Below are 24,493 nucleotides of genomic sequence, written 5' to 3'. Positions count from 1 at the left end.
AATCACTGAGGGGAACGCGTTTCAGTAGCTGAGAGGAGATAATGGAAAAATCGAAGATGGCCCTAATGGAGATACCTAATATGAAGTTTTAAAAATGTTTCGAAGACTGGACCAAGTGTTGGCATAAGTGCGTTGCAGTGGATGGGGACTACTTTGAAGGGGACAATATCGATTTTCAACAATAAACAGGTATTGTTTATTTTTTTAATGAATCCCGGGAACTTTTTGATCCAGCTAGTATGCCACCAGCGCCAAGACACTGGAAACTGCAGAAATCCACGAACCTTCTGCTTCGATAGGGTTGTCAAGAAGTGTACGCACATTTCGATAACCAACTTATGCTCTAATACGACAGCCAAATGGCATCCCTATCCGAAGCAGGTTTCAAAATCTACAGGTTGCTTATATGTATTTTTATCGCGCTTAATCGCCTTTTACGATAAGCACGGAAAAAATTGGGTGAATTGGTAATCCTCACCTTTCCATTCAGATTCTAGTCAACCTAATCCTTGCTCTAATGGGCTTCGACCCGTCTTTAGTGGAGAAAACTACCAAGAGATATATTCATAGAACATTATGAATGACAAAGAACCTATGTGAAAAGTTTATTAGGAGAAAATTTTTGACGCAACCTCCCGCAGGTACAAACTAGTACAATCTTTTCATTTGAATGTGGTACCAATGCTACAACTAAGTTAGGCGCATCACCGTCCTGTGTCGAATATACAGTGGTAGGTGAGCAAAGCTTCGAAAACAAACAAAAGGCAACGTATGGGATGCTTAATCTTAATACGCACCACTAGACCATGCGCGGCCCCATATTTTGTCCTTTGTTTCTGACGCATTACTCCTCATTCTACTTTATTTTCAACCTAAATTAACGCAAGAAGTACCCGATGTAACTTGGACATAAGGAAGTCACAGAGCTTTAGTAGGTATAACATTGTGACCAAAATAAGAAATACACCAGATCTGATAGCAGCTCGCGAATGTTTGTAGTAAGTCAATTTGGTCTTTTAACAAGAACAGCTAGAAATATCTAAAGAAGTACACTATCCACGGCCTGTGAATTAGACAAGCAGTTGGTTCAACGCTCCGGCAACAAATACCAAATTATTACGACCATATTTCCATCGGCAGTAGATTTGGTACTTATACTTCATTTATGCACAAAAGTAGATATCCTTGGGGAAGATCATCATTTGATGACTACACATTTCGATCTGGTTATTCTCCGAAGAATAATAAGCAAAAAACGTGTGAAAATCATATTCGTCTTCTAAAAAAAATCCTAGACAACACAAGCAGTGAATCCCGAGAGACATAGTGCCGCCGCGTATTTGTCTGCAGTTTACATCAACATAGCATTAGTGCCTGAAGACTCAAATAGACACTGAGTGGACAATAGATTGGTGTGCTTAATTTTCGATAGTGACTATGGCGGACATTAGCGAACAAACGAGAAAATTACGGAGATGAATTGTTCTTCTTCCGAAGAAACAAAATAACAGTTTTCATTCTGCTCCCAGTTGGATTGCTGTAAAGAACGTCGAGGACACAAATAATTTTGCTTTGACCAAGGGAAGAAATTCGACTTCATGAACATAAACGTTGCACTTCTAGCAATATAAATTTTGTCTAACATAGTAAAACACTTGTTTCACATCCAGGAAAACTTACTTTATTTCCTAATTCCACTCTTCATAACTTTTGAAAAAAAAAATAAATGAATACTTATGCGGACTATTTGTTAGTTCTTCATTTCATCTATTTGCAATTACGTGGTGTTTCGCTTGTAGAATATATTGTACAGCAACAGTTAAGTTAAAAGAAGCATTGTTTGTTAGTATCGTGTCTTTTGTCTTAAGTTCTTAGAGACGTCTAAAACCGCCATTCTTCGATTTTCCATCAAAGAACAATTCAATATAACGGCTTCCCATCTGCTCACGATCCTTCTTCATCGCTTCTTCGGCGTCCTCTTCTGTGTCGAAATAAGCGTCTGCTGTGCCGCTATGGAGTCCTTTGTTATTGTAAATGATTTTCACATTTGATGGACGCAATGGTGCAAAGAACTGCAAGAATAAAACAAGCATAAATATTTCAAAGGATCACAGAGAATAAATATAAGTTAAATTGGCCACGTATTATTGTGTAAGTCTATTAAAAACAAGTGAGGAAAACTACTTACATCTCTGACGTCATTTTCGTAACAATAGTATGGCAAGCCGCGCAGATGTACGGTATAAGGCCCATCATCGTTATTTCGCCCTCCTCCAATTGGACCAAAATTGCTCATGCCCCCACCATTATTTGAGCCGAACATATTGTTCCCAAAATTTCCGCCGCCACCGCCTCCGCCTCCCATATTGTTTCTGTTGGATGGGAAGTTGTTACCGAAGTTGTCATTGCCGTTGTCATTGAAGTTATTGCGGTTGTTTCCAAAATTGCTCCCAAAATTATTCCCAAATCCGCCACCACCATTGCCATTGTTGAATCGACCATTTCCACCGCCGCCGCCTCCACCGAAGCCGCCGTTGTTATTGGGTCCCGCATTAAAACCGCTATTAAAGCCACCACCACCGCCGCCGCCCATGTTACTGTTGAATCCCCCATTGCCTGATCGATTGTTTCCGAAGTCATTATTCCAATCTAGAGAGAAAATTACGAAATTAAGGACGTTGTTACTAAACCACAAAAGACTAACGATTGGTATGAGCTCATACACCCAGGACAAAACTGGGATATAGTTTAAATTAGCTGGATAGTTCAGCCTTTTGAATGTGCATTTAATAAAAAAAGAGTCACTATTTTATTCCTTAATTTATTCTAATATTTAATTTATATTTTAAATCTTTAAAAATTGCGTGGAATCGTGCGAAAGTCCTTTTTGGCTCCCTCAGCTCACAAGTCAGAATGGACGCGTCGTTGTTCCCAGCTGCGGTTTCTTCCGAAAAAGGGCTTTAGCTGGACCAGGGAGACGCTTCTAGAAAGTGCCACCAACGTCGAAGCTAAAAGGATGTGAACCTAGCTCGAAGATGGCAAATAGATCCTCGTAGGGCCTCCGGCAGGCGTCTGTTCTCAGTAGGGGGAATCAAAATCCACGAGCACAGCCGGTACATTTTTCGCATAGTTGGCGAGTAGTACCCATTTCATCTTCCGCACTGCGTCTTTGGACAGACGCAGCAATCCGGTGGGGCGTTAAGATTCGATCTAATGTCAAGTACAGGATCGCTGGGAAGTCTTAAATTCGCGACAAATTTCTCGTGACTGTCCAGAGGCCAAGTAGCAGGACTTGCGTCCAAGAAAGATCATCCTGGGCCACTATAGTGTCTTCCAGGATCCTGAGACCAAGATGTTGCGTTGGATTAGTGGCATGACATGCCTTAATCACATCCGAAATGAGGATATCCTCGGTAGATATGGGACCGCACCGATCGTGAAAAAATTGCGAGACGCGTCTTCAATGGTCACGTAATTTGCGCTAAGGAAAATTCACTTGCCAAGACTGGTCTGAACATGGAAGTCGACGGTAAGCGACCAAAAGGCCGGCCAAAATAATGGCTTGATACGCTCGCGACTGCTCCAAATCAGGCCTTTCATAGAGCAAAATGGCGCAGTAGGACAAAGGTTAAAGAAAAAGGAAAACGCGTACACGATTATTTCCATATTTATAAACAGAATTCAGGTAATCATGATTTAAATTTAAACACGATTGCGTTTTCGTTTTAGTCCGTGTTAAATTCAGATGTTCAGATGTTTTAAAAAAAAACACTTCAACGTGGTGTTTCCTGGCCAGTTTATAAAAAGTTGGGACCCCGGAACCTGGATGGTTCAGTTATGAAAGGTTTTATGTTTCCCTATGATGAGGAATTGTGCTTTTACACGTACCATCAATTAGGCAAATTTTTCAATGACCATTCCCCGTCATTTCGTGTATAATTCACAGTCCGCAAACCAGTATTATTAAAAAATACCAAAAGGAAAATTTTGGGGGCCTTGCTAAATTTCTTTTTGCAAATTAGGATGTTTTTTCACGGCTGCTTCAATATACAAAACAAGTCGGGAAATCGGAAGCTGGGCGCTTTAGCTATGAACGGTTTTGTTTGCTTCTTCTTAAGTATATTTGAGCCCAGAACTATCACATTTGTACGTAGCCCGTTATGTACATGCATTTAACATGCCAGACTACTCACTTTAGTGTACTTTGGATTGCAGTAAATTTACACGGTAAAGACAACTGAGTGGCTGCAACTTTGTTGGTAATAGTAGGATTTTGATAAAACTTTGGGATAACATGCTTCGTACTATAATCTATATTACCACACATTCAGGGGAGTTTCTATTCAATTTCCCCAAAAATATAGTAATATACTATTATTAATTTAATTTGAGCAGCTATCGATATGGAGAGTATTTTGAGGCCTTGACTCCGTGTAGAGACAGCTTCATGATTTTCAGATTTTTCGTTTAGTTTCTAAGAATCGGTTTGTTAAAGAAATCATTACTTTCGACCCCTCCCACTCCCCCCTTCCAACTAATGTCAAAAATAACACAGGCATTGCAAAGTACTAGTCAAAACCTTTCATTTGATACCCAACATGACTATATTCGATGAGAAAAATTTGTACACCCCCCTTAATCCCTTTAATCTCAACCTAGAGAGATGTTATTAACTGCATGTCTGGCCGTTCACAGTTTCCACCTTTTCATCAAATTTCGTGTCAATCGGCATAGGCGTTTCTGAGAAAAGTGCATGTGATAGACAAACAAAACCTTAAAAACGGCCCCATAATAATATGTTCTGAATCAAGACTTTTGTTGGATAGATTTTGAGCTATGGTGCCACCCGATTTTGAACATGCACTTTCGATAAAAACTCACTGAATTGATGATGATTATTAACATTGTAAGCACTAATCTGCTATACGTAGTCCATAAACGTTATTTTTTTTCTAAAAAGTCATGCAACGCCGATTATTGCTTCTTGGCTTGAATCCTCGCTCTTTTGGCGAAGTCATTCGAGCATCACTCGGACCGGTAATTTTCCGCCGATATATGACACCTTACTTGTTTAACACTGAAATTTCCGAATGACTCGGAATATCGAAACATCACTTTGCCCAAATATTCTACACTATAACTGGATACAATTGATGCGGAGAAAATCTATTTCCGGAACCCGACCCGCGGAATGACCCGTCCCCCCTTCCTTAAGCAAATACTTTTGCTTGAGTTTTAACGGAAAATGAGTCCCAGTTCACTTTTAAGTTTGCACATTTTGGACCCTCACTCCCCTATTTTCCAATCTACATCAAAACTAAAATCCGCTTGTTTAAGCACTAATTGAGACTTTTTATTTAATGTCCATACGAGTGCATTAAGTAAAAAAACTTACAACCCCGATACTAACCGATTTTAATAATGTATTACTTTACGTAAAACCTTAACAAGTACGAAAGTTGAACGCTTTAGATATGAAAGGCCTTGGGTATATCTTCTTTTGACGCCTAGATACCGTACAGTGGTAGCTCCGTGATTTCTTCTTCAAATTTTTTTTAATGAGTAGCTTCTAAAAACGAGGCCACGAAAGAAATTATCATTTTCCAGTCCCCGCACTCCCCTTGCATTAAATGGCAAATTTACAGCAAGCTTTGGAAAGCATTAATAGACACCTTTCATTTAATTCCCCACCCGCCTTTTGCATGAATGGGGAGAGGGCCCCCCCTGTCAATAGGACTAATCGTTTCCGAAAAAATGGAGATGACAGACCAATAAAGGAAATAATAATGCCTTCATCACTTTGTTCACGATTCTCAACATTATTTCTGTGTTAATCAAAAGAAAGATTACGGGCAAGGAAACCTTATCATCATTAGGTAAAGATTTCGAAAAACCGCTGCTTTTCATAAGAGTGCAACGCGAAAACTGCACTGTCAGCGAAGCACATCGAAAAATATCTAACTTAGGTCAACAAAAATATCGACAGAGATTAGAGCAATGTAAACTTACAGACAAATCGACTTTTGCGATTAGAACGTTGCCGATAGCAAGTTTGATAAAAAACAAGAAACAATTTTGCATCTAAAGTTCTGCTGGTACTAGAAATATCAAAGGCGGGCTATACTTTTGCATAGGAGTGTATATCAATTTAAAAAGTTTTTCGTAGTTCAGTTTCAAGAATTTAGAGAAGAACAAAATCAAATTGAGCAATGTAAAATAAAAATAGAAAGATAAAATGCAAACATATTAGTTGTTAGAATCCAAAAGAAGATTGTTTCTTTATTTGAGGGCAAAAATCTGTGTAACATATACAGACATTTCAAAAGATAATTACTCCTCTCCTCTCTACAGCCCTTTAACAACATTTCGAATAATTTCAAATCAAATAGAAAACATCAAACGAGAGATTAAATGCAAAACTTATATTTATAAGAAAATTAAATTTTCATTCATTACCTCCTCCTCTCGATCTATTATTGCGGTTGTTGCCTCGGCCTCCGAAATTACCGCCGCTGCCGCCGCCACCACCGCCTCCGATACTGTTTCCACGATTACCTCCCCGTCCATTCCTGTCGTAAGGACCGGATCGGCCGCCATTCGAAGCTCTCTTCATTTCACCGATTGAACTTCGGAAAATTTCAATGTACCTATGAAAATTATAAGGAAAATGTCAGAGGTTTGCGGTCAACTGTTTTTCATGCAATCCTGTGAAAAAAAATCATTCTAAACGTCTATTATTTATAACCTATATCAGGTCAGTTATATAAGACCCTAGTGAGGATTAAATATAAAAACACAAATATAAATATTTCAACTAATGCTGCTAAAAGCCGATTACAGTGACATTTTAAATATATATTGTTCTCTAGACGCCACGTGTCCGACCTCAATCTGTGAGTTCAGCCAGTTAAGCCGGAACCGAAATATAATTTAATATTCTTCTCTTCAAAAATGTCAAATGACCATGCGTATATATATTATCAAGTAGATGCAAGCATCGTAATCTCGTGATTTCTTTGTCGTTATACTTTCTGCTTCAAAGAATTTTTCCAATAAAATTATTCACAAAGCCCGGGTTCAAAATCAACGGAATTACGTCACGTTTTCCGAGTCGAGCGCTTTCCAGTGTCCTAGATATGCCGATTAGAATCAATGATACGTGCTCATCCTAGGCTGGGGGGAAATGAGCACAATAAACAATCGGCAAATCACCCATCATTTTGAAATCAATTCCCAAGTGACCGTTCTGTAATTTTGATCCTCATTAGACTCGACACCTGAACTATTTCATTCAATATTTTTTTTTCAAAAAGGCTCTACATCGACTATTTCAACCCTGATCTGGAAGTTAAGTTTCAGCTCGCAAAAGCTTTTATCAAACAAAATTATGAAGACTCCCATGCTAGCCGAAACTAATTCGACTGAACGAAAATTGTCCAAAGTAATATCCAAAGTCAACGCTTGATAAAAGCGCAAGCATATTTTATAAAATTTTATGTTAACAAGTGAATTTAAGAAGTCTAGGACACTTCCAGCCCTAACACTTCAATCGTAACCTTTCATGAATTTAAGTATTATTCAATTTGAGAAGAGCTTCATGAATAGAAAACCATTCTGCCGATACTTTACAAGATACGATTCATTCTTAAATGGGTCCTATTACTTAGAATTGTAAAATGACGTAAAATCACAGCAAGTTACAACAAAAGCAGTAAAGGATGCACTTTCCCGAGTCCTCAGGGTTCTATTGATGGAGACAAAGTGCACGAAAATACCTATGATAGCAGGAACGCTCTATAAATGGGTTAATTTCGAAAAGTGAAGGGCAAATTTTTAAATATTTTTTTTTTGGTAGATGGATATTTGGAGATATTGAGTTTTTTTTCTCTGGTTAAGGCAATATATTAGTTGCAGTAAACAGAAATCCATTTTCCAATAAATAACTTTATATCGGAATACACTTGTCTATATCGGATTACACTAGATGGCGCTGAAAAGATATTTCCTACTGAGGATACCTCTGCGACATTTTTGTAATTCGTTGATTAAAAGTTATGTTTAAGCGCGAGTCAAAGATAGACACCAAAGACGAGAAAGTAGGTCATATTTTACAAATGTCCTTCAATTAAAACTAAAACGCAAGCTAGGGGGCAAAATTGTGAATAGTGAATAGTCGGGATAGTATAACAATGCGGAAATTTCAATGTGAAAATATCAACAAAATCACGCAACTCGCTGATCCGGCCCATGTTCCGGAGCTAATCATTGCTAAACTAAATAAGGCTGAGCTCAAAGAGAAACTGGGGATATGGTTGCGGCACGAATTAACGTCAAACGCCCAACCGGATTTTCAACTGGAAGTCGCTACAAAATCGAACATTCCCGATGCGACTGATGCCTGGTGGTGGAAAGTGAATCACATACGATAACTTCAAGTGACAACGATCATGATCGAATCGCACTGAGCTAGCGTAAACAGTGACCAAGCCAGGACTGACGGTCCGAGATGCTGCTGGGTGTTTGTTTGGCAGAATATTATCTACTATGGAACTCCTCATTTGCACCTGTACAAAAACAATTGAATCCACTAAAGGCAATAACAGCCCAGAAGCGGCTGCCTTAGCCAATAACAGGGGAAATGTGTTACATCAAGACAAAGTCAAGTCCAGACATGACACCAGGTGATTACCACCTGTTCCCCTCCATGGCGAACAATGCTCAAAGGCGGCGATGCGGAAGACGGGACAGCAACCCTGTCGACCAAACCAAGTGGCCGAACCTCTATAGTGGTGGCACCGGGAGGCGCTGTATTACTTTGGTTTGCTGGAATGCTCTAGAGGCCTAATTAGGGCGACCAGACCACAGTCTGCACAAGGACTCATCTAAAGTGACAGTAGGTCACTAAACCTCACCATGGGTGTACTGATACCAAGGGAACCGGGGTAACCCCTGAATTCATATGTTTCAGGATAATTCCTGTTTTATGTGCGCTCAGCTTCATGGGGGTTGTGGTTACGTTCCAGCGTGTTTTTCTTGGATTGATTATGTTCACAAAATCAATCCGTGTCTTAAGAAGGCCGTGGATTAAGTCCACGAGACAGGTACTCACGTAAATCCAGAAACATCAAAATGACAACATATTGTTGAACAAACTGACATATATTTAACCTGAAATTGGATCATTCTAAATATGATCAATAAAGCCTTCAATAAACGGGTTGAGAAGATTAGTGCCTTTATTTGGTGGAAAAAAAAACAAACACCGTATTTCGAGAACCAACTGTGCTTTTCTGTTCCCGATATAACGGTGTTTGTATTTTCACCAAATTACGAGTTAACGGCGAAATTGATTAAAGCTAAGTTGGATGAAGTTCATGGCACATATGCCTATGTGTTTGCAGCCATTTACAATTGAGTACATGAATGGAAAGATTCCATCTATGGAAACGTTCAGGGGAAGTGACGAATTCCGAAATTATTGACAAAATCCATGGTTTTCAGGTGATCGACGAACTAAAGTGCAAAATAGCTGAGACCATAGACGTATCGTAGGTTAGTGTTTTCGGTTTTTCACGAAAAATCAAATGTGAGGATAATTTCGGCAAGATTTATGTTGCATTTGCTTTTAGTAGACAACAAACGCAATCGTGTGGTAGACTTTGAGGCTTCTTGGCTTTTTTCGTCGAGAGATTAGATATTGTCTATTTGTAGTCTTGTTTTCAATGTAGATATATATTTCGGGAGCAACTTACCCCCTTCATCAGTACAAAGCTTCCTAGGTAGGTAAAAATTGTGGTTTGGCGGAAGCTACTGGTCTATTAATTTTTTTCGTCGTAATCTTGTCAAGTTATTGTATTACTGCGGGCGAAACCACTTTCACATTCCAAAGATGAAGGAACAGTCAAAACAATTGATTTTCAGATAAATAAAAACGGGCTCCGAAGAAAACACAAACGATAAAATTAGGGGTATTTCTCGTCAGTCATAAAATGGACTCAAAAATGAGCTTAGCCAAGGAAGATAGACACCTAATAGTGAAATAGGTCAGGTTTAAGAGTAGGTAGGAATATCACTAAAATACAGAACAAGACCATCATCGGTTTATTCGCGAAGTTTCAAATATTATTTTTGCAAAAATTACGGAAAAAGAGCATTAAGATGTGATTAAACACAATCAGGCAAATACTACGAGAATCCGATATTTTTCATAAGAATACGACGAATCGTGTAAATTCAAATTCAGAAAAATTAACTATTTTGTTTTTTAGACCCGTCAACTTTTGTGAATTAGTAACTTTAATATAATTTTTTTGCCCTTGGAAAATGTATTAGAAACACTAAATTTTATTCTTAATCGACTGGCCGAAATGCCTTGTTTTAATTCTTCAGGTGTCAAGCAGTCCTAAAGCATTCTTCGATAAACAAAAACAATGTACACGTTTTTATTACCTTATATGCAAATATTTAATATTTCAAAGATGAATAAGGGGCGGGTTCTACCATAAAATTACCACTGATGAAAATCAACAACACACTGTCCAACGGATGAGAAGTCGTGGTGCAACTAGCATAAAGATGAAGCAGTTGGGGCACTGAAAAATCTTGATCCATCTCCAATAGATAATGATATACAAGCTATTTTAAAGCTTATATACGGAAATTTAACATTATATACGAAGATTTAGCATCAGAGGATTTATTGAATAATACCCAAAACAATAATGAAAGCTTCAACGCAACGGTCTGGAATAAGATAAAGACGCACACATTTTCCGAAGAAAAATGATCTCCGCTTTGCCTGTGGATTAGCAGCGTGTGTTTGTAATAAAGGAACGAAGAAAATGCGTGATGCGTTGCGCATAAAAGAGGCGATGAAACAGAGCACTGAGCAAGAACAGCAAGAAGGGACAAAGGATTGCAAAAAGAGGAGCATTAAGAATAGAAGAAAGGTTTTTTTATACGCATTGCAGATTGACTTTAAGTAAGCTTCACCAATGTATCTACTGTTTTTCCCTTCAATTTTCCAAATTTCCAAAAAAGAAAACAAAATTTCGGTGTGTCCCATCGCCTTAAACATCCAGCAAAGGTCCATGTTTACGGATTCGGTATACTTCATACTCTCACCAGAAAAACGACGCAAAGTTTGAGTTGCAACAACGTACTTATAACTGGGTTCCCTAAGGAATATATAAAGCCATTATGAGCGTGGACGAAAGAATCTATTCGAGTCTAAGAATCTATTCGAGTCTATCTTTTCAGACACAAAAAACGAAACATGTTTGAAATTACAACTACGGATCCCAAAGTCTGTAATAAATGCTTTATAAATGTTGTCGATCAGAGCTTGTATACCGGTTTTACTAATCAATTATTGGTGTTTAATATTGATTTTAAAATGTACAATAACAAAACCCACCAAATCCGAAGTAGATCCAACCGCGAGGAAAAGAAACAATGTGAAACTGAAAGGAAAACTATGACCGACCATATGGAGCGCAAACTCCAATGACCGATCTAGAAAAGAACCATCGTCAGACTGCAAGTTCTGACATTCTTTGTTGTCACACTATATATGCAACTTAAATGCCTCTATTGGAACCGGTTCGCGACAGCTATTTTGTTTCTAGACTGCATTATTTTTATGGTCATATATATTGGAAGTGGAAAATTAAGACATTAAACATTTTCGAGAATTCTTGTTTGTCCACTTGATCTCGGTCCAAACCAAATGGATAGAAACTTACTCAACTTTTTTTGGTCCGTCTTTTTGGCCTTACTAGTCAAAAACCTAAGACGGCCAACGGTTTCATGCAGAACAGAGGCAACTCACCTCTGTCTTGGGAGCAATTGGTAGTCGCTCCTTCTTATATAATCGCAAACACGAAGTGGGTGCAAATTATATTTGGCCCGGTCCGACATCAACCTTTGACTAAAGATTCCTCATTTTCCAAACAAAAATTTACTTTAGCCTAGCTTAGCACCCATGTCATATTTGCGATTATATAAAAAGAAGCAACCATCTACTGAGTGTAATTATGCGATGTTTCCAACGATTAATTATCTGAAATAATAAAAACTTGTTTCTTTTTCGTTGGTGTAGATATTTATTCTTGCAAATTCCGATATTTCGGGAACCACTGTTAGCACTAATGAAGGGAACAAGTGGTTCCGAAATATTGGTATTTGCAAGAATAAATATCTACACCAACGAAAAAGAAACACGTTTTTATTATTTCAGAACGATCTACTGTTTCCACTTCCGATCACGCTGCTCACGGGGTGGATATGAGGCAGTGTCTGATAAGTTACCTCTGCTCAGGACGAAACTGTAAGTTGTTTTCATCTTCATTTTCGAGAATTCTAAATTCATAAATATTATTTCCAGTAGTAGCCCCAAACAAACAAAATAGAAATACATATTCAACAAATACTGCATCTATTCAGTACATTGAAGGTCAATATTACGACCCTAAAGAATCAAAAACAAAACTATGCAATAAAATTAGAAGGAAATACAACCCTCTAGAGTTCAGAACGCTTCAATGTCTTATATAAGGACATGTCGATAGACGATTACCAAACTAAAAACGGATTTGTCAGATTTGTATTGAAAATAAAATGTTCGCCGAGAAAACCATACAATAAGCGCAACTATCGCAAAATAAACTAATTGACCGAATGATTTATAAATCAATGAATGATTTTAGCATGTCTTCAGCATTCGTATACCTAACTCATAATTCAGAAGAAATATATGAAACTGCCGATATTCAGAATGTCATTCTCAGATGTATTTTTCCCACGATCAGGAGATTTTCTTTTACACCTTAGAAACAGCTATGAATTTTGAAAGCCGCTTACGTTAAATAAGTGAAACAATATATTTGTTTCTGTGTCACTATATATGAAAATGAATTCAATAAGCGAGAAATATTTTATACTTCCCAGATGATCCCTGAAAAAATCTTTTTAAAAGAACTACATTCACATAAAAATTGAATATTTTCTAGAATACCCAAATTCCAAATCTAAAAAGAAATTTTGTGTTACATTCATTCTTACAAACTGGATCAATCACTTCATCATGAGTAGGACAAACTAAACTGATAATAAAAATAAATTTAAACCCACCTGTGCCCAATCTTTTCCCGATGAAGTTTTAATGCGTTTTCAGTATCTTCCTGAGTTTCAAATTGAACATACGCTTCCCCAGATGCACGCCCCCTCCGATCCATAACAATTACGATTCCCTCCCGGTCCGATTTGATTGCTAACCCTGCCCACAACATATAATAGTTTGTTTTGCATTTATATAACCATCAAGATTTCATTAGATATTTTCTTAGAAATGTAGTTTTTAATTTCAAGCTCTTTTTCATTAATCAGGAAAAATATGTTAAGGTTACGAAAATAAAGAAAACATAATTTTTACATTTACCATAAAGCTTTGTACCAACTTGAAGCGGTTTATATGTGGAAGATAGTTGTAGTTGCTTTGGTAGGAACCCATCGTTTTTGTGTTTGATTTGTTTCTGCTTTTAAATTGTTTTATTTGCCCAGCTGCGAATTTTGCAAATGCAAAATTTATTTCTTTGTTTATATAAAAAGAATATTTTTAGTTGTGAGATTTCTATCTTGATTTAATTTAAAATTTTGAAATTCTAAGCAATCCGTTTGCGACCGAATAAATTCCCTCTGGTTTCACAATCAGTAAAATCTCAAAGAATGGCAATAAGCGCACTGAAGTTCACGACAGAATCGAAAACTTTATTCTCCGTTTAATTAAAATAAAACATGCAAACATTTTTACATGATTTCGAACCGATATCCGAAAATCTCAGTTTCTGAAGAAAAATAATAAAAATCCCACATTTCCCGATGCAGTGTCATTCCATACTAAAAATAACCCCGGTTCAATCCAACCAGCCTATCGCATTATTTAAAGAGATTACTAAAATACTTCCTCCGCTTTTATAACAAAGTTAACATTGTTAAGTTCCCAAATACTAAGTTATGCAAATAATGGCCAAAGTCAAAAATTTTCATGAGTTACCGAGTATATTTCAGAAAACAAATTTGTTAACAAACCAACCATCTACACCCACTTTACCTCCCTTCCATACTCCCCGCAGTACCAAATTTGCAAAGGTTATAGTGATGCTGTTGATGCTTTAATTTGTTTTATTTAGGAAACTTACCTTCGAAAAAGTCTTCGATTATACCCTCGTCGACAGAATACGGTAGACCACGTAATTTCACTACTTTACTCTGCCCGGGTTTACGCATCGCAAATTCAGCCTCTTCGTTTGAAGCACTGAAAACTGTAAATGAAAAATATTTTGTTTTATAATTGATTTCACATAAAAACAACAATAAGAAAAATGGAAAATTAAATTCGCTGTTTATTCGGAAGTCTTATGAAATCAAGCAATAGTCTGACATTTGACTGATATTGACAGTATTTACAAGGATGGAGATAATTGGGATACTGTCTAATCGTAGATTCTGACGAAACCACGCACTCGTCCGTCAGTATTGCTTACAATTAGAAAATCCCTAGTGGTAATACGGCGTCCATTATAATTAACGATAACTAGCTGGCACAAAAAAAGTTTCACGCAATGAGACACTGTGGACAAAAATGATATTCCTGCGATCACTCTGTACTGTCATGCAGAATGAAGACTATGTGCGTCGTACGAATATAGGAAATTTCCTGAAGGTGATGAACGCAATGCCCATGCATTTTTCTCCTAATCGCATGCTGTTGAATACATTTTAGTTAACGTCTGGATAGAGGCAATGGAGAAGTTTTTGCATATGACTAATTCTCTAATTAGCTGGCCAAATGAGTCCCTCTAAAATTTCGAAGCAAAGGCGAAGAATTATCTGACCAATGGTGAAAGGAATAAGTTTTCGGATTTGAAGATTTGGTCGGTTCTCTCGGTGATTTACCGAGTGCAAAAAAAAATTGAAATGCGAAAACAGTTCTAAATGTATGTTCATTTCTAGTAGCAGTGAAAGGTTTTTTTTCAAAATTTTCCTTTCCTTCGAGTTAAACTTTTCAATGTCAAAATGTCCAAAATGAATAATCTCAAAGATCTATCTGTGACCTAGTGGAATCCTGGATTTTGTAACGGACGAAAAGTGGTATTGAAGGTGTCGCGGCGCCGGACTGTTTTGCAATCGTTCAATCATGGCATACGAAGAATTTGAAATCACAAAAGGCATTTCGGACTTGGAAGGTTGACGAAAGTGAGACTTCCAACAGGAAAGTTGAGCAAAGTGACCACATTATGAATTATCGCTTGTCGTTGTTCACATCAAGTAAGAGAAGTCTCACAAAGTTACTTCGGTCAAGACTTGTTTCCTTCACGCACGGGTTCAGTGAAATTAGAGGCGAAACGGCACTGTTTGGGACATAGTAAACGACAAATATTATCGTTCAATTCCTCTATGAAACAAAATATTTGGTTGTTGCATATGAAATGGCTGATTTGGCAATCAAATGAAGTTAGTTGTGATTTTGCTCTATCAAACCACCACCAGTTGGTGCTGTTGGTGTCGGATAATGAAGGATAAATACTCCTACATTTAATTAAGTAGTCATTTCAGTTTTGACCATCGTTATGATAACCGTGAATAAAAAGGAAAAAAAGATGGAAAAGAGCCGAGAACGTATACTTTTTCTGTATCGGTCATAAAGCAGCGGAGTCGACCAGGAACATTAACAGCGCATTTGGAGCTGATACGGTGAGCGAAAAATTCCGAGCAGGGGACGTAAACCTTCAAAATGAGGACATCCAGAACCAGCGATTGACAACGACGAGCTGCATTTGCTAGCGGAATCCGACACAAGTCGGCCTGTGAGAGACATTGCAGAGAAACTGGGCGTACACAATTCTGCAGTTTCCTGGCACTCGCAACAACTCAAATGGGTTCCGCATGCCCTTACGAAGCAAAACATGGCGCTTCGAATGTGGATATCCCTTTTTGTACAGAATAGTGACATGTGATGAAAAGTGGCTAGATGCTGATGAGCCACCGAAGCATATGCCGAAACCAAGCCTCCATCCGAAGAAAGAGTTATCCACTATGGACGGAGAAACGATAAATGGACAGAAATACTGTCCCCAACTGTGCCGGAAATGCACCAAAAATTCAACGCCGAGATTAATCAACAGAGACAATGCACGACCTCATGTATCCACAACAACGGTTCAAAAGTTGAACGAATTGCAGTATGAGACTTTGCCTTATCCACCATATTCACCGGACCTTTCGCCAACCGACTACCACTTGTTTAAGCATTTGGATAATTTTTTGGCGGAAACACAATTTAGGTATGAAGACGCCATCAAAATTGCCTTCGACGGGTTTATCAACACTCGAAAATTGGACTTCTACCAAACTGGCATACATGCTCTTGTATCTCACAGGGAGAAGTGTTTTGAATCGACTGGCACCTATTTTGATTAATTAAATAAATTTTTATAAGCTTTAGTCATTTAAAATGTTAGTACCAAATCGGCTATTTCATGTGCAACAACCTAATACATTTATAAAAACTGAAAACTGATAGGACGCAACCGAAATAGTACGAAGCGGGGGGTCCGCAAAATGAGAGGAAATTTACAAGTGAATGGTGTCGCCTTTTTGTCGTCCACCGATCCTGTGGACCGTTCCTATGCGCTGTTTTAGGACAACGCCTTGCCACCTAGCCATCAAATGCGAGCCAGCTGCTGCTGATACGCAGGCTCCAATTATCCTCTGTCGATTGAAATAATAAACTTGTTGTTTCTTTTTCGTTGGTGTGGGTATTTATTCTTGCAAATACCGATATTTCGGGAACCACTTGTTCCCTTCATCAGTGCAAACAAGGAAACGAAAAAGAAACAACAAGTTTATTATTTCAATTAATTAATCGTTGGAAACACCGCATAATTTCACTCTGAATATCCTCTGTCGTCGTGATCATCCCGCCACGATTGAAGAGGCAAAAATCACTGTTTCTTAAAAATAAAGATTTTAGCTAAAGTCCAGCATCTGCATTCTTCCAAAAAGTTGTCGATCAACCGTAGAAAAAATACAACAACTTTAAATATGTACAAATTTGACCTCTGGTCCATTCTGTATCAATCTATGCCTATTTTCTTTTATCTACAGCTTTCAGAGGAACTGCATTTGATTAAAATTATCCATTATATAATTCGTATATAAAGCATATACTTACTTTCAATGTAGCGATGGCCCAAGTTCTCCTTGTTACGCTTGAAAGCCTCTTCTTCATCAGCTTCACTCTCCAGCTCAACGAATGCTTCTCCAGTATATTTGCCATCGAAACGGCTGGTTACCAAATGAATGCCTTCTTCACCTCCGACGACATTCACGCTCAGGAAATCCAGAATCTCCTTATTTGTTACCGACCAGGGGAGACCCCGCAAACGAATGAATCTTGACTCACTCATCTGAAATGAAAGGAAATATTAGCACTATGAGTTATAGCAAACATTAAATTGTTGTATAAATTGTTATATCGTGGAATTGTCTGTAATGTAATAAGATATCCGAGGGCGATCCGATAAACATCTAGCCTTATTGCCCGTTGGCGCAACTATCGAAAGAGAAATTCACTATCGTGTAGTACATTCTTTGACACCCACTGCCAAAATTCCAGCCGAATCGGACTCGTAGTTTTGTTTTGACCGCATATAGAAGCGGGGTACGAGAATTTTAGAAAAATGGACAAAGAGCAATACCGGTCGATGATTCGATTCATGCTTTTGGAAGGGAAATAGCGCAGCGAAATCAAGAGGGTTCTGCGTACGGTGATCCTACTCCTGCGATGCCGACTGTGAAAAATTGGTTTAACGAGTTGCAACACGGACGCCTGTCCGTTTTTGATGAACCATGCCCAATTGTCTCGAAAACGGCTACCAAGGAGGATAACGTAACAAAAATCCGGGATCTCGTATTGACAGACCGCCAATTGAAGGTATGCGAGAAAGCAGTAGACAGTAGGCATTTCAAAAGACCGCGTGGGTCATATTCTGCATGAAATTTAGTGCATGAGAAATCTGCCAGCGCGATGGGTGCCGGACAACAAGTGAAACCACCCAGCCAGAGCAGCGTTTGACGCTGTTTAAGCACAATCCGAAGGAGTTTTTTGCGTTGTTTCATGGCCGTCGACGAAACATGACTCTCCTGATATGCCAGAGGCCAAAGAACAGTGGAATCAGAGGATTCCACGCGGCGAATGTGCCCAGAAGAAGGCTGCCCTCTCAGCCGAAAAGGTGATGGCTGCCGTTTTCTGGGATTCACAAGGTGTGATCTTAATCGACAAACTATAGAAGAGCAAAAGGGTCACAGAGCTCTACTATCCCAAACTATTATTGGGCCGATTCAACGCCGAATTGCAAAAAAGGCTCCATTTGGCGAAGAAAAAAGTGCTCTTGCACCATGACAACGCACCTACTCACAACTCCTCCACAAGGCTTGTGTATTATATAAGAATATTTGAGTGGACGTTTGTCCCATCTTTACCTAGTTTATAATATGTATGCATCAATGTATGAATTGATACGTTATGACGTCATACACGTTGTGGAATGCACGAAACTCACACAAAATGTAAAAGTTTCATCTTCCATATCTTTGTTAATAATAGTTAGATTTCCAAAGTTCCCGAAGTTATGCCTTATGTTATCCCTTATGCAAGTGCCAAATTTTGCAGTTCTAGCATGAACTTAAAGGGGGCTTTCCGGCTAAACTTCTAAAATATGCCAATATACTAATTATGCAGATGTCAGAATGAGATGTATTTTGAGGTCTAGGTTTCGAGTAAATACACCACTGTGATTTTTTCGGACTCTTCGATTAGATAGGTTCTGAAAACGAAACCTGTTACCTTTTTTCAGGAGTTATATTTTGAGCCCTCATTCCCCTACATTTCACCCGATATCAAATATGGGACCAGTTTCGACCACCCTCTATTTACATGTATGGGGAGCTGTCACCAATTTTCGTAACAATCGATCCAGCCGCTTCCGAATAAATAAAGTCTAACAAACAGACAGACATCGACGATTCTGGCAAGACCCAACCACCAATGCGGGGAAAATATCACTAAGATAATATTATAAATCCAGGAATCGGAACATTTTCCGGCTATGGAGGCACAGAGGGGTTCTTCCATTCAGCTTGAGTATCGGAAATTCAATAGAAATTATATAGCCAAATTTTTTAAAGCAAATAAGTAAACTTGAATTTCCCACAATGCACTTCGGAAAAATAAACGAATCAAATAGAAAATTTTTTCGGGTATTTCAACAAAAACCGCAAGTGTGGCAACCCCTATCAAGAGTAAAAAGTTGAAGGCAACAATTATGGCACCCTGTAAACTACAAACATTCAAAGGTGTAAGATCACCGCTATAATATATTCCGGAAAACATCCGTAAAAGGAAATAAGCGTCTTAAAGAAAAGCCTACGAGATCTTCAACTAAACTCAAAACCCAATCTGTGAAACGACTTTCTGGCGTTTTCAAATCCGCTGTCACGCTAAGCTAAGCAATAATCGCGGATTAAGCGAATCAAGGATTAAGTTATTGCCGCACAATGCGATTTTCTCCGTCGCGACAACCGCTCACGAACCAACTCAGAAATTATTTACATCACTGAGAAAGCAATGCCGGGCTCGTGTCAGCCAAAAATTCGCGGCGGTGTTGTAGGAAGAAACCCGCCGCGTTTATTTCGAAGCGCTGCAACACAAAGGGATGTCACTTGCTCCGATAGTCACGAGCAATCTGACTCAGAAACTAAAACAGAACGCAAGTTGAGACGCAGCTTGGTGACAAGGAAATGCATAGAAGGCCGAGCGCAAGTTGAGACGCAGGAAAACAGAAGCAATTGTATCAAATAACGTACGGGTTGAACACTTATATGCTTATCATGATTGTTTTTTTTAAGTACGGAATCTGATTCCTATTATGAATACCGAAAAAATGCAATATCTCTCCTAGCAGTTTATCGAAAAGCAATTATTCAAAAAAAATGATGAATCTATCGTCCGGGACTAATTTTCTAGTGAAAAATACATTCATTAAGCAATCCATGAATAACTTTTAAAATGACATGCTAGTTTTCACTCAACAGGTCGTGTCACTAGTGAAAACTGCATGAACACAAACCAATAATAAAAATATCTAAACAGCTAAGGTAACAGACGCAAGACAAATAACCTGGCGAGACCCAACAGCAGATTCGTGCCAAGCGCCAAGCAAGGAGCGAATAGCAAAAACACAAGTGCGCATCGCTGAAAGAGCAATCAGTAATAGACGCCAGGCCTTCAGACAAGGTAAAGATTCGAATCTTCAAACGCATTTGAACCATCTATCCCGTCAGTAGCGTCTGTTTGCAATATTTGGAAGACCTTTAAAGAAATAAAAGGCCCCAAAAATGAAGCTAACATAAAACTGGAGGATAACTTTTGGGCAAGAAGTAACACCGAAAAAGGTGCTTTTTAAAAGCAAGCAAATTGTCAAAACAATCAACGAAAACACCAATCTAAAGAAAGCCACAGGACACAACCGCATTTAAGGAAAAAATATTGAAAATGGTGACAGATCCCGCGATAGGCCGATCAAGAAAATGCATGCAATGTTGTTAGAAACATGATCGGATTAAGTCACAACCGGAAAAATGCTAGGGCGTCCACATCAGTCGACGCGGCAGGATGGGCCGCGGTCCTGTCGATAAATGAGCAAGGATTCTTGGCGCATAGACAGCGTCAGGACATAAGCAAGTTAGTCTGAGCAAAACAAATACGTGTCTGCATGCTAAATGTTAGCACCTTAACTGGAAAGACTGAGGAACTTGCAGCCCTTCGGAAAACTCATTGATATCTGCGCTTTGCAAGAAACCCGATGGTCTGGTGCCAAAAGCTGTGACATTAAACGCGAACTCAGTAAAAATGGCTATAAACTTCTCCATTTTGGTAGCCCACACTCAGAGGGTTTCCGTGATGCCATTAAAGAAGTCGATCTATTTGATTATCTCCTGATGAAGCTCACCATTATATCAGCTGATCGCACTATTCACTTCTTCACCACGTACGCACCACAGACAGTTCGACCTGATGCGGAGAAAGATGCTTTCTGGCAACTTTCCGATGAAAAGAGTTGTCACGCGCCTGCTGACAACTATATCGTCATTCTCGGCGACCTGAATGGTCATGTGGATGAAAAGGCAGACGATAACAGGTGCCATGGGGGAAACGGGTTCGGAGCGCGCAATGAGGATGGCGAGCGTATAATCGATTTTGCGGACACCCATGACCTTGTACTTACGAATGCATGGTTCGTTAAACGATTTCTTATCTTCCTTCATTTTATAGTGAGAACAGTAAAACGCAAAACGGTTATATTCTCATAAGACGACATTTTACCATTGTCACTGATTGCAAAGCCGTTCCCTGTGAAACCATCGCACCGCAACATCGGCCGTTTATTGTCGTCCTGCGAATTAAGCGACTGATAAAACAGCGTGAGGAACGCACTGGCCCGCCGCACATTAAATGGTGTCGATTTCGTAAGAAGAAAGAAGAAATGATCTCGCGCGATTACCAACCATTATGAATGTAGAAGAATCATTGAACCAAATGAAAGACACGATCCGTAAAGCGGCTTCTGCAACCCTCGGGGTCACCAGCAGATTTCAACTGAAGGATTTACTCATCCTCCACTTCCACAATCATTGCCGACATTTGGAGCAGTTCCACTTGTCAGCGCAACTGAAGTCGAGGAGGCAATAAAACGAATGAAATCGGGGAAAGCCACAAGAGTGACGATATCGCGTCTGAGCTCTGGAAAGCGAAGAGCTGGGACCCAACACTGTGTGAATTCTTTAATCGGATTATTGAGGAAGAAAGTACCACTGTTCCAATGTGGAAGAAGAAAGGTAATCCAGCAGAATGTTCAAATTACCGTCCGATCCGGTTACTTTCCCATACCATGAAGGTTTTTGAACGGATTCTTCACAACCGTATTCGCGAAATCTTTGAAATAACCGTGAAACAAGCCGGATTTGCCAAAAACTGCGGAACTACTGACGCAATACACGCTGCGCGGTTACTCACAAAGAAACACCGTGAGAAGCATCGACCTCTTTAAATTGCATTTCTGAATCTAGAGAAAGCGTTTGACCGTGTGCCACACGAATTCACCTGGTTCGCTTTGCGGCAACACGTAGTGCCAGAAGAACTCGTGCGCTAGGTTCAATTGCTCTACCACGATCCGAAAATCAAAGTTCGAAGTATGGCGGATGTATTGTTCGACTATAAAAAGCAATGAACGTCGTCTTAGGGTAATGGAGACGAAGATGTTGCCTTGGACTAGTGATGTAACACGTTTTAATCACATCCGGAATGAGGATATCCGCGATCGTAATTCGTACTAACGAACGAGATTGGTCTGAACATCGAAGTCGATGGTAAACGACCAAAAGACGGATCGAAACAACGGTAGCTTGATACGCTGGCTGGAAACCGGCATTAACAAATAGACCGCGCTTGTGAACGGGAAAAGATTGAAGAAAAAGAAGGAAAAAATATTGAAAAGCCACCAAACATTACGACACCCTACATGACTTTCATTTTCAATACATTTCAAAATTTCGATGATTCAAAAAGGCGAAATAGACAACGCGCTGGTTACGTCTTGGGCTATACACCAATAATTATTCCTATTCAAGAAACGTATTTGAGAAAATTCTGCGAACAAGAATATTGCCGTTCATCTCGGCATTGCGAAAACCATGGTACAATTGAACAAATTCACAGAATCATTTTTGAGAGTGAACCTGCTCTAGAATTTGCACACCCTATTTCCAGATATCGCGCATCCGGTAAGGTATAGGACGAGGACACAGCACATATATATAGATATAATCAGGAGATCGAAAGCGGGAAGGTTCACAAAAGCGATGAATTTGATCTATTATAACTTTGTTAGGAGTAGTGCGATTTCCACCAAACTTCGTACTACATATCATGGTTTATATCATAGCCTTTACTTATGCTGCTTTTTTCAGGGAGAACTTAGCGGGAGTTGCACTCGATTTTCAAAAAGGGGATACTGAGGGGTTTTTTGAACCCTAGGCAGCGTATAGTGGCAACTTTGTGATTTTTTCACGTTTTTGGGGTTGAGTAGTTTCTGATAGCGCTCCACGCTAGCTCCATCAAATAAATTATCACTTTCCAGGCCTTGTACGGAACACTTACCCTACAAACATATAGTTAAAAAGTTAGTAATAATTTCGGGCAAAATCCTGGGATTTTCACTAATCAATAAAAATTTTCAGGGATACTTTGTAGTTGTCATTCTGTCTCGCCGTTGCCATGTGAAACAACTTTAATTTCGAAAATACGGCAAAGTTTTATGGAAAGTCTGAGGCGCCTGAAAATCCTCAATACCTCAACAACACCCCGCGATATTTCTCAGGTTCGGGCAAAAATGAATACAAACAAAAGTAAATGGAATCAGGCAAAACACCCCAAACGGGATCTGGAGTACCTTAAGCATGTGAACAAAATATAAGAAACCGCGCCAACGACGTCAACAAACTCCTCAGAATAGTATTATTAAAATTGTAAACACAAGCGCATTGATACGATACTCCGTCAATTAAATGCTGTTTTATAAGCGAAGCCCACACAAACACCCCGCACTTGAAGCAAAAATATTAGTGACCTCATCAGCGGGGGACGCCGAACTCCATTGACTACACAGAGGCCATCTTGGTGTCGCCTCCAACCGCGTTGTTCCGGCTTCCCTTTCACTTCAACAATTTCCACTCAAACTCCACGATTTCCTGAAAATTTACACCTCTAACAAACGCAAAACACGGTCAGCTTACCTTTTATAAAAATGCAACCTTGGAAGGATAAAAATACTCAAGTAGCACACGTAAATCCACTACGCGACCCAAACACACCGGCACGACGGTCACCAATGTCCAAGATGGAAAATTCGCCGATGCACGGGAAAATCTGCGAAAGCAATTATTGCCTAGGTAGAAACCAAGCTACGAGAATGCTTAGGCAAAATTGAACCGCTGTAAAGATATCAATTGTTGAAGGGAATCAATTTCAAAATTATGTTTATAAACATTGTTGTGAAGTTCAAATGTTGCGAGAAGGAAAATCGTAAAAATGATTGACATGATGAATTAAAATTTGGACCTTTATCTCGTAGCTTCTACAGCTGCCGTTTTATTAATTCCGAAGCAAGTTCTGGTCCTACAAATTATGATTGGAACCCCTTTTCGTTTTCAATTGTCACGTTCTGTGGTTTCGCCAACATTTTCACATCAATTTAGTTCTGGTTGAAGTGATGTTAATACGCTTGCACTTCTTTCATAAACTTCCGCTAAAACGTCGATTTATCGCATACACTTCTGTCTGAAATAATGTGATGCGTTGACCTAGGAGTATCCA

At 39.0% G+C, this 24,493-nt stretch overlaps 1 protein-coding gene across 1 annotated transcript; it reads right to left on the bottom strand.

Annotated features, from left to right (window-relative positions):
* Nucleotides 1-1,665: 1,665 nt before the first annotated feature.
* LOC119646658 (heterogeneous nuclear ribonucleoprotein H-like) lies at nt 1,666-24,068 on the bottom strand. Its single transcript, XM_038047188.1, has 7 exons — nt 23,914-24,068; nt 17,234-17,468; nt 14,199-14,321; nt 13,132-13,276; nt 6,457-6,647; nt 2,189-2,649; nt 1,666-2,072 (listed from the first exon to the last, which is right to left on the bottom strand). The coding sequence occupies exons 2-7, from the start codon at nt 17,466-17,468 to the stop codon at nt 1,872-1,874; spliced, it is 1,356 nt and encodes a 451-aa protein (XP_037903116.1). The 5' UTR covers nt 23,914-24,068; the 3' UTR covers nt 1,666-1,871.
* Nucleotides 24,069-24,493: the final 425 nt, after the last annotated feature.

This window comes from Hermetia illucens, chromosome 1 (genome assembly GCF_905115235.1).
Source record: "Hermetia illucens chromosome 1, iHerIll2.2.curated.20191125, whole genome shotgun sequence".
In the NCBI taxonomy this organism is placed as follows: domain Eukaryota; kingdom Metazoa; phylum Arthropoda; class Insecta; order Diptera; family Stratiomyidae; genus Hermetia; species Hermetia illucens.
The sequence above is the reverse complement of the archived record's forward strand: the minus strand, read 5'-3'. Positions and strand labels throughout refer to the sequence as shown.

Bases quoted from the DNA above. Each gene is read 5' to 3' on its own strand.
- LOC119646658 (XM_038047188.1), bottom strand. From the start codon at position 17,468: ATGAGTGAGTCAAGATTCATTCGTTTGCGGGGTCTCCCCTGGTCGGTA. The intron at 14,322-17,233 runs GTAAGTATATGC...TTTCATTTACAG, and splicing joins GGGCCATCGCTACATTGAAA to TTTTCAGTGCTTCAAACGAA. The intron at 2,650-6,456 runs GTAATGAATGAA...TTTTCTCTCTAG, and splicing joins TAATAGATCGAGAGGAGGAG to ATTGGAATAATGACTTCGGA.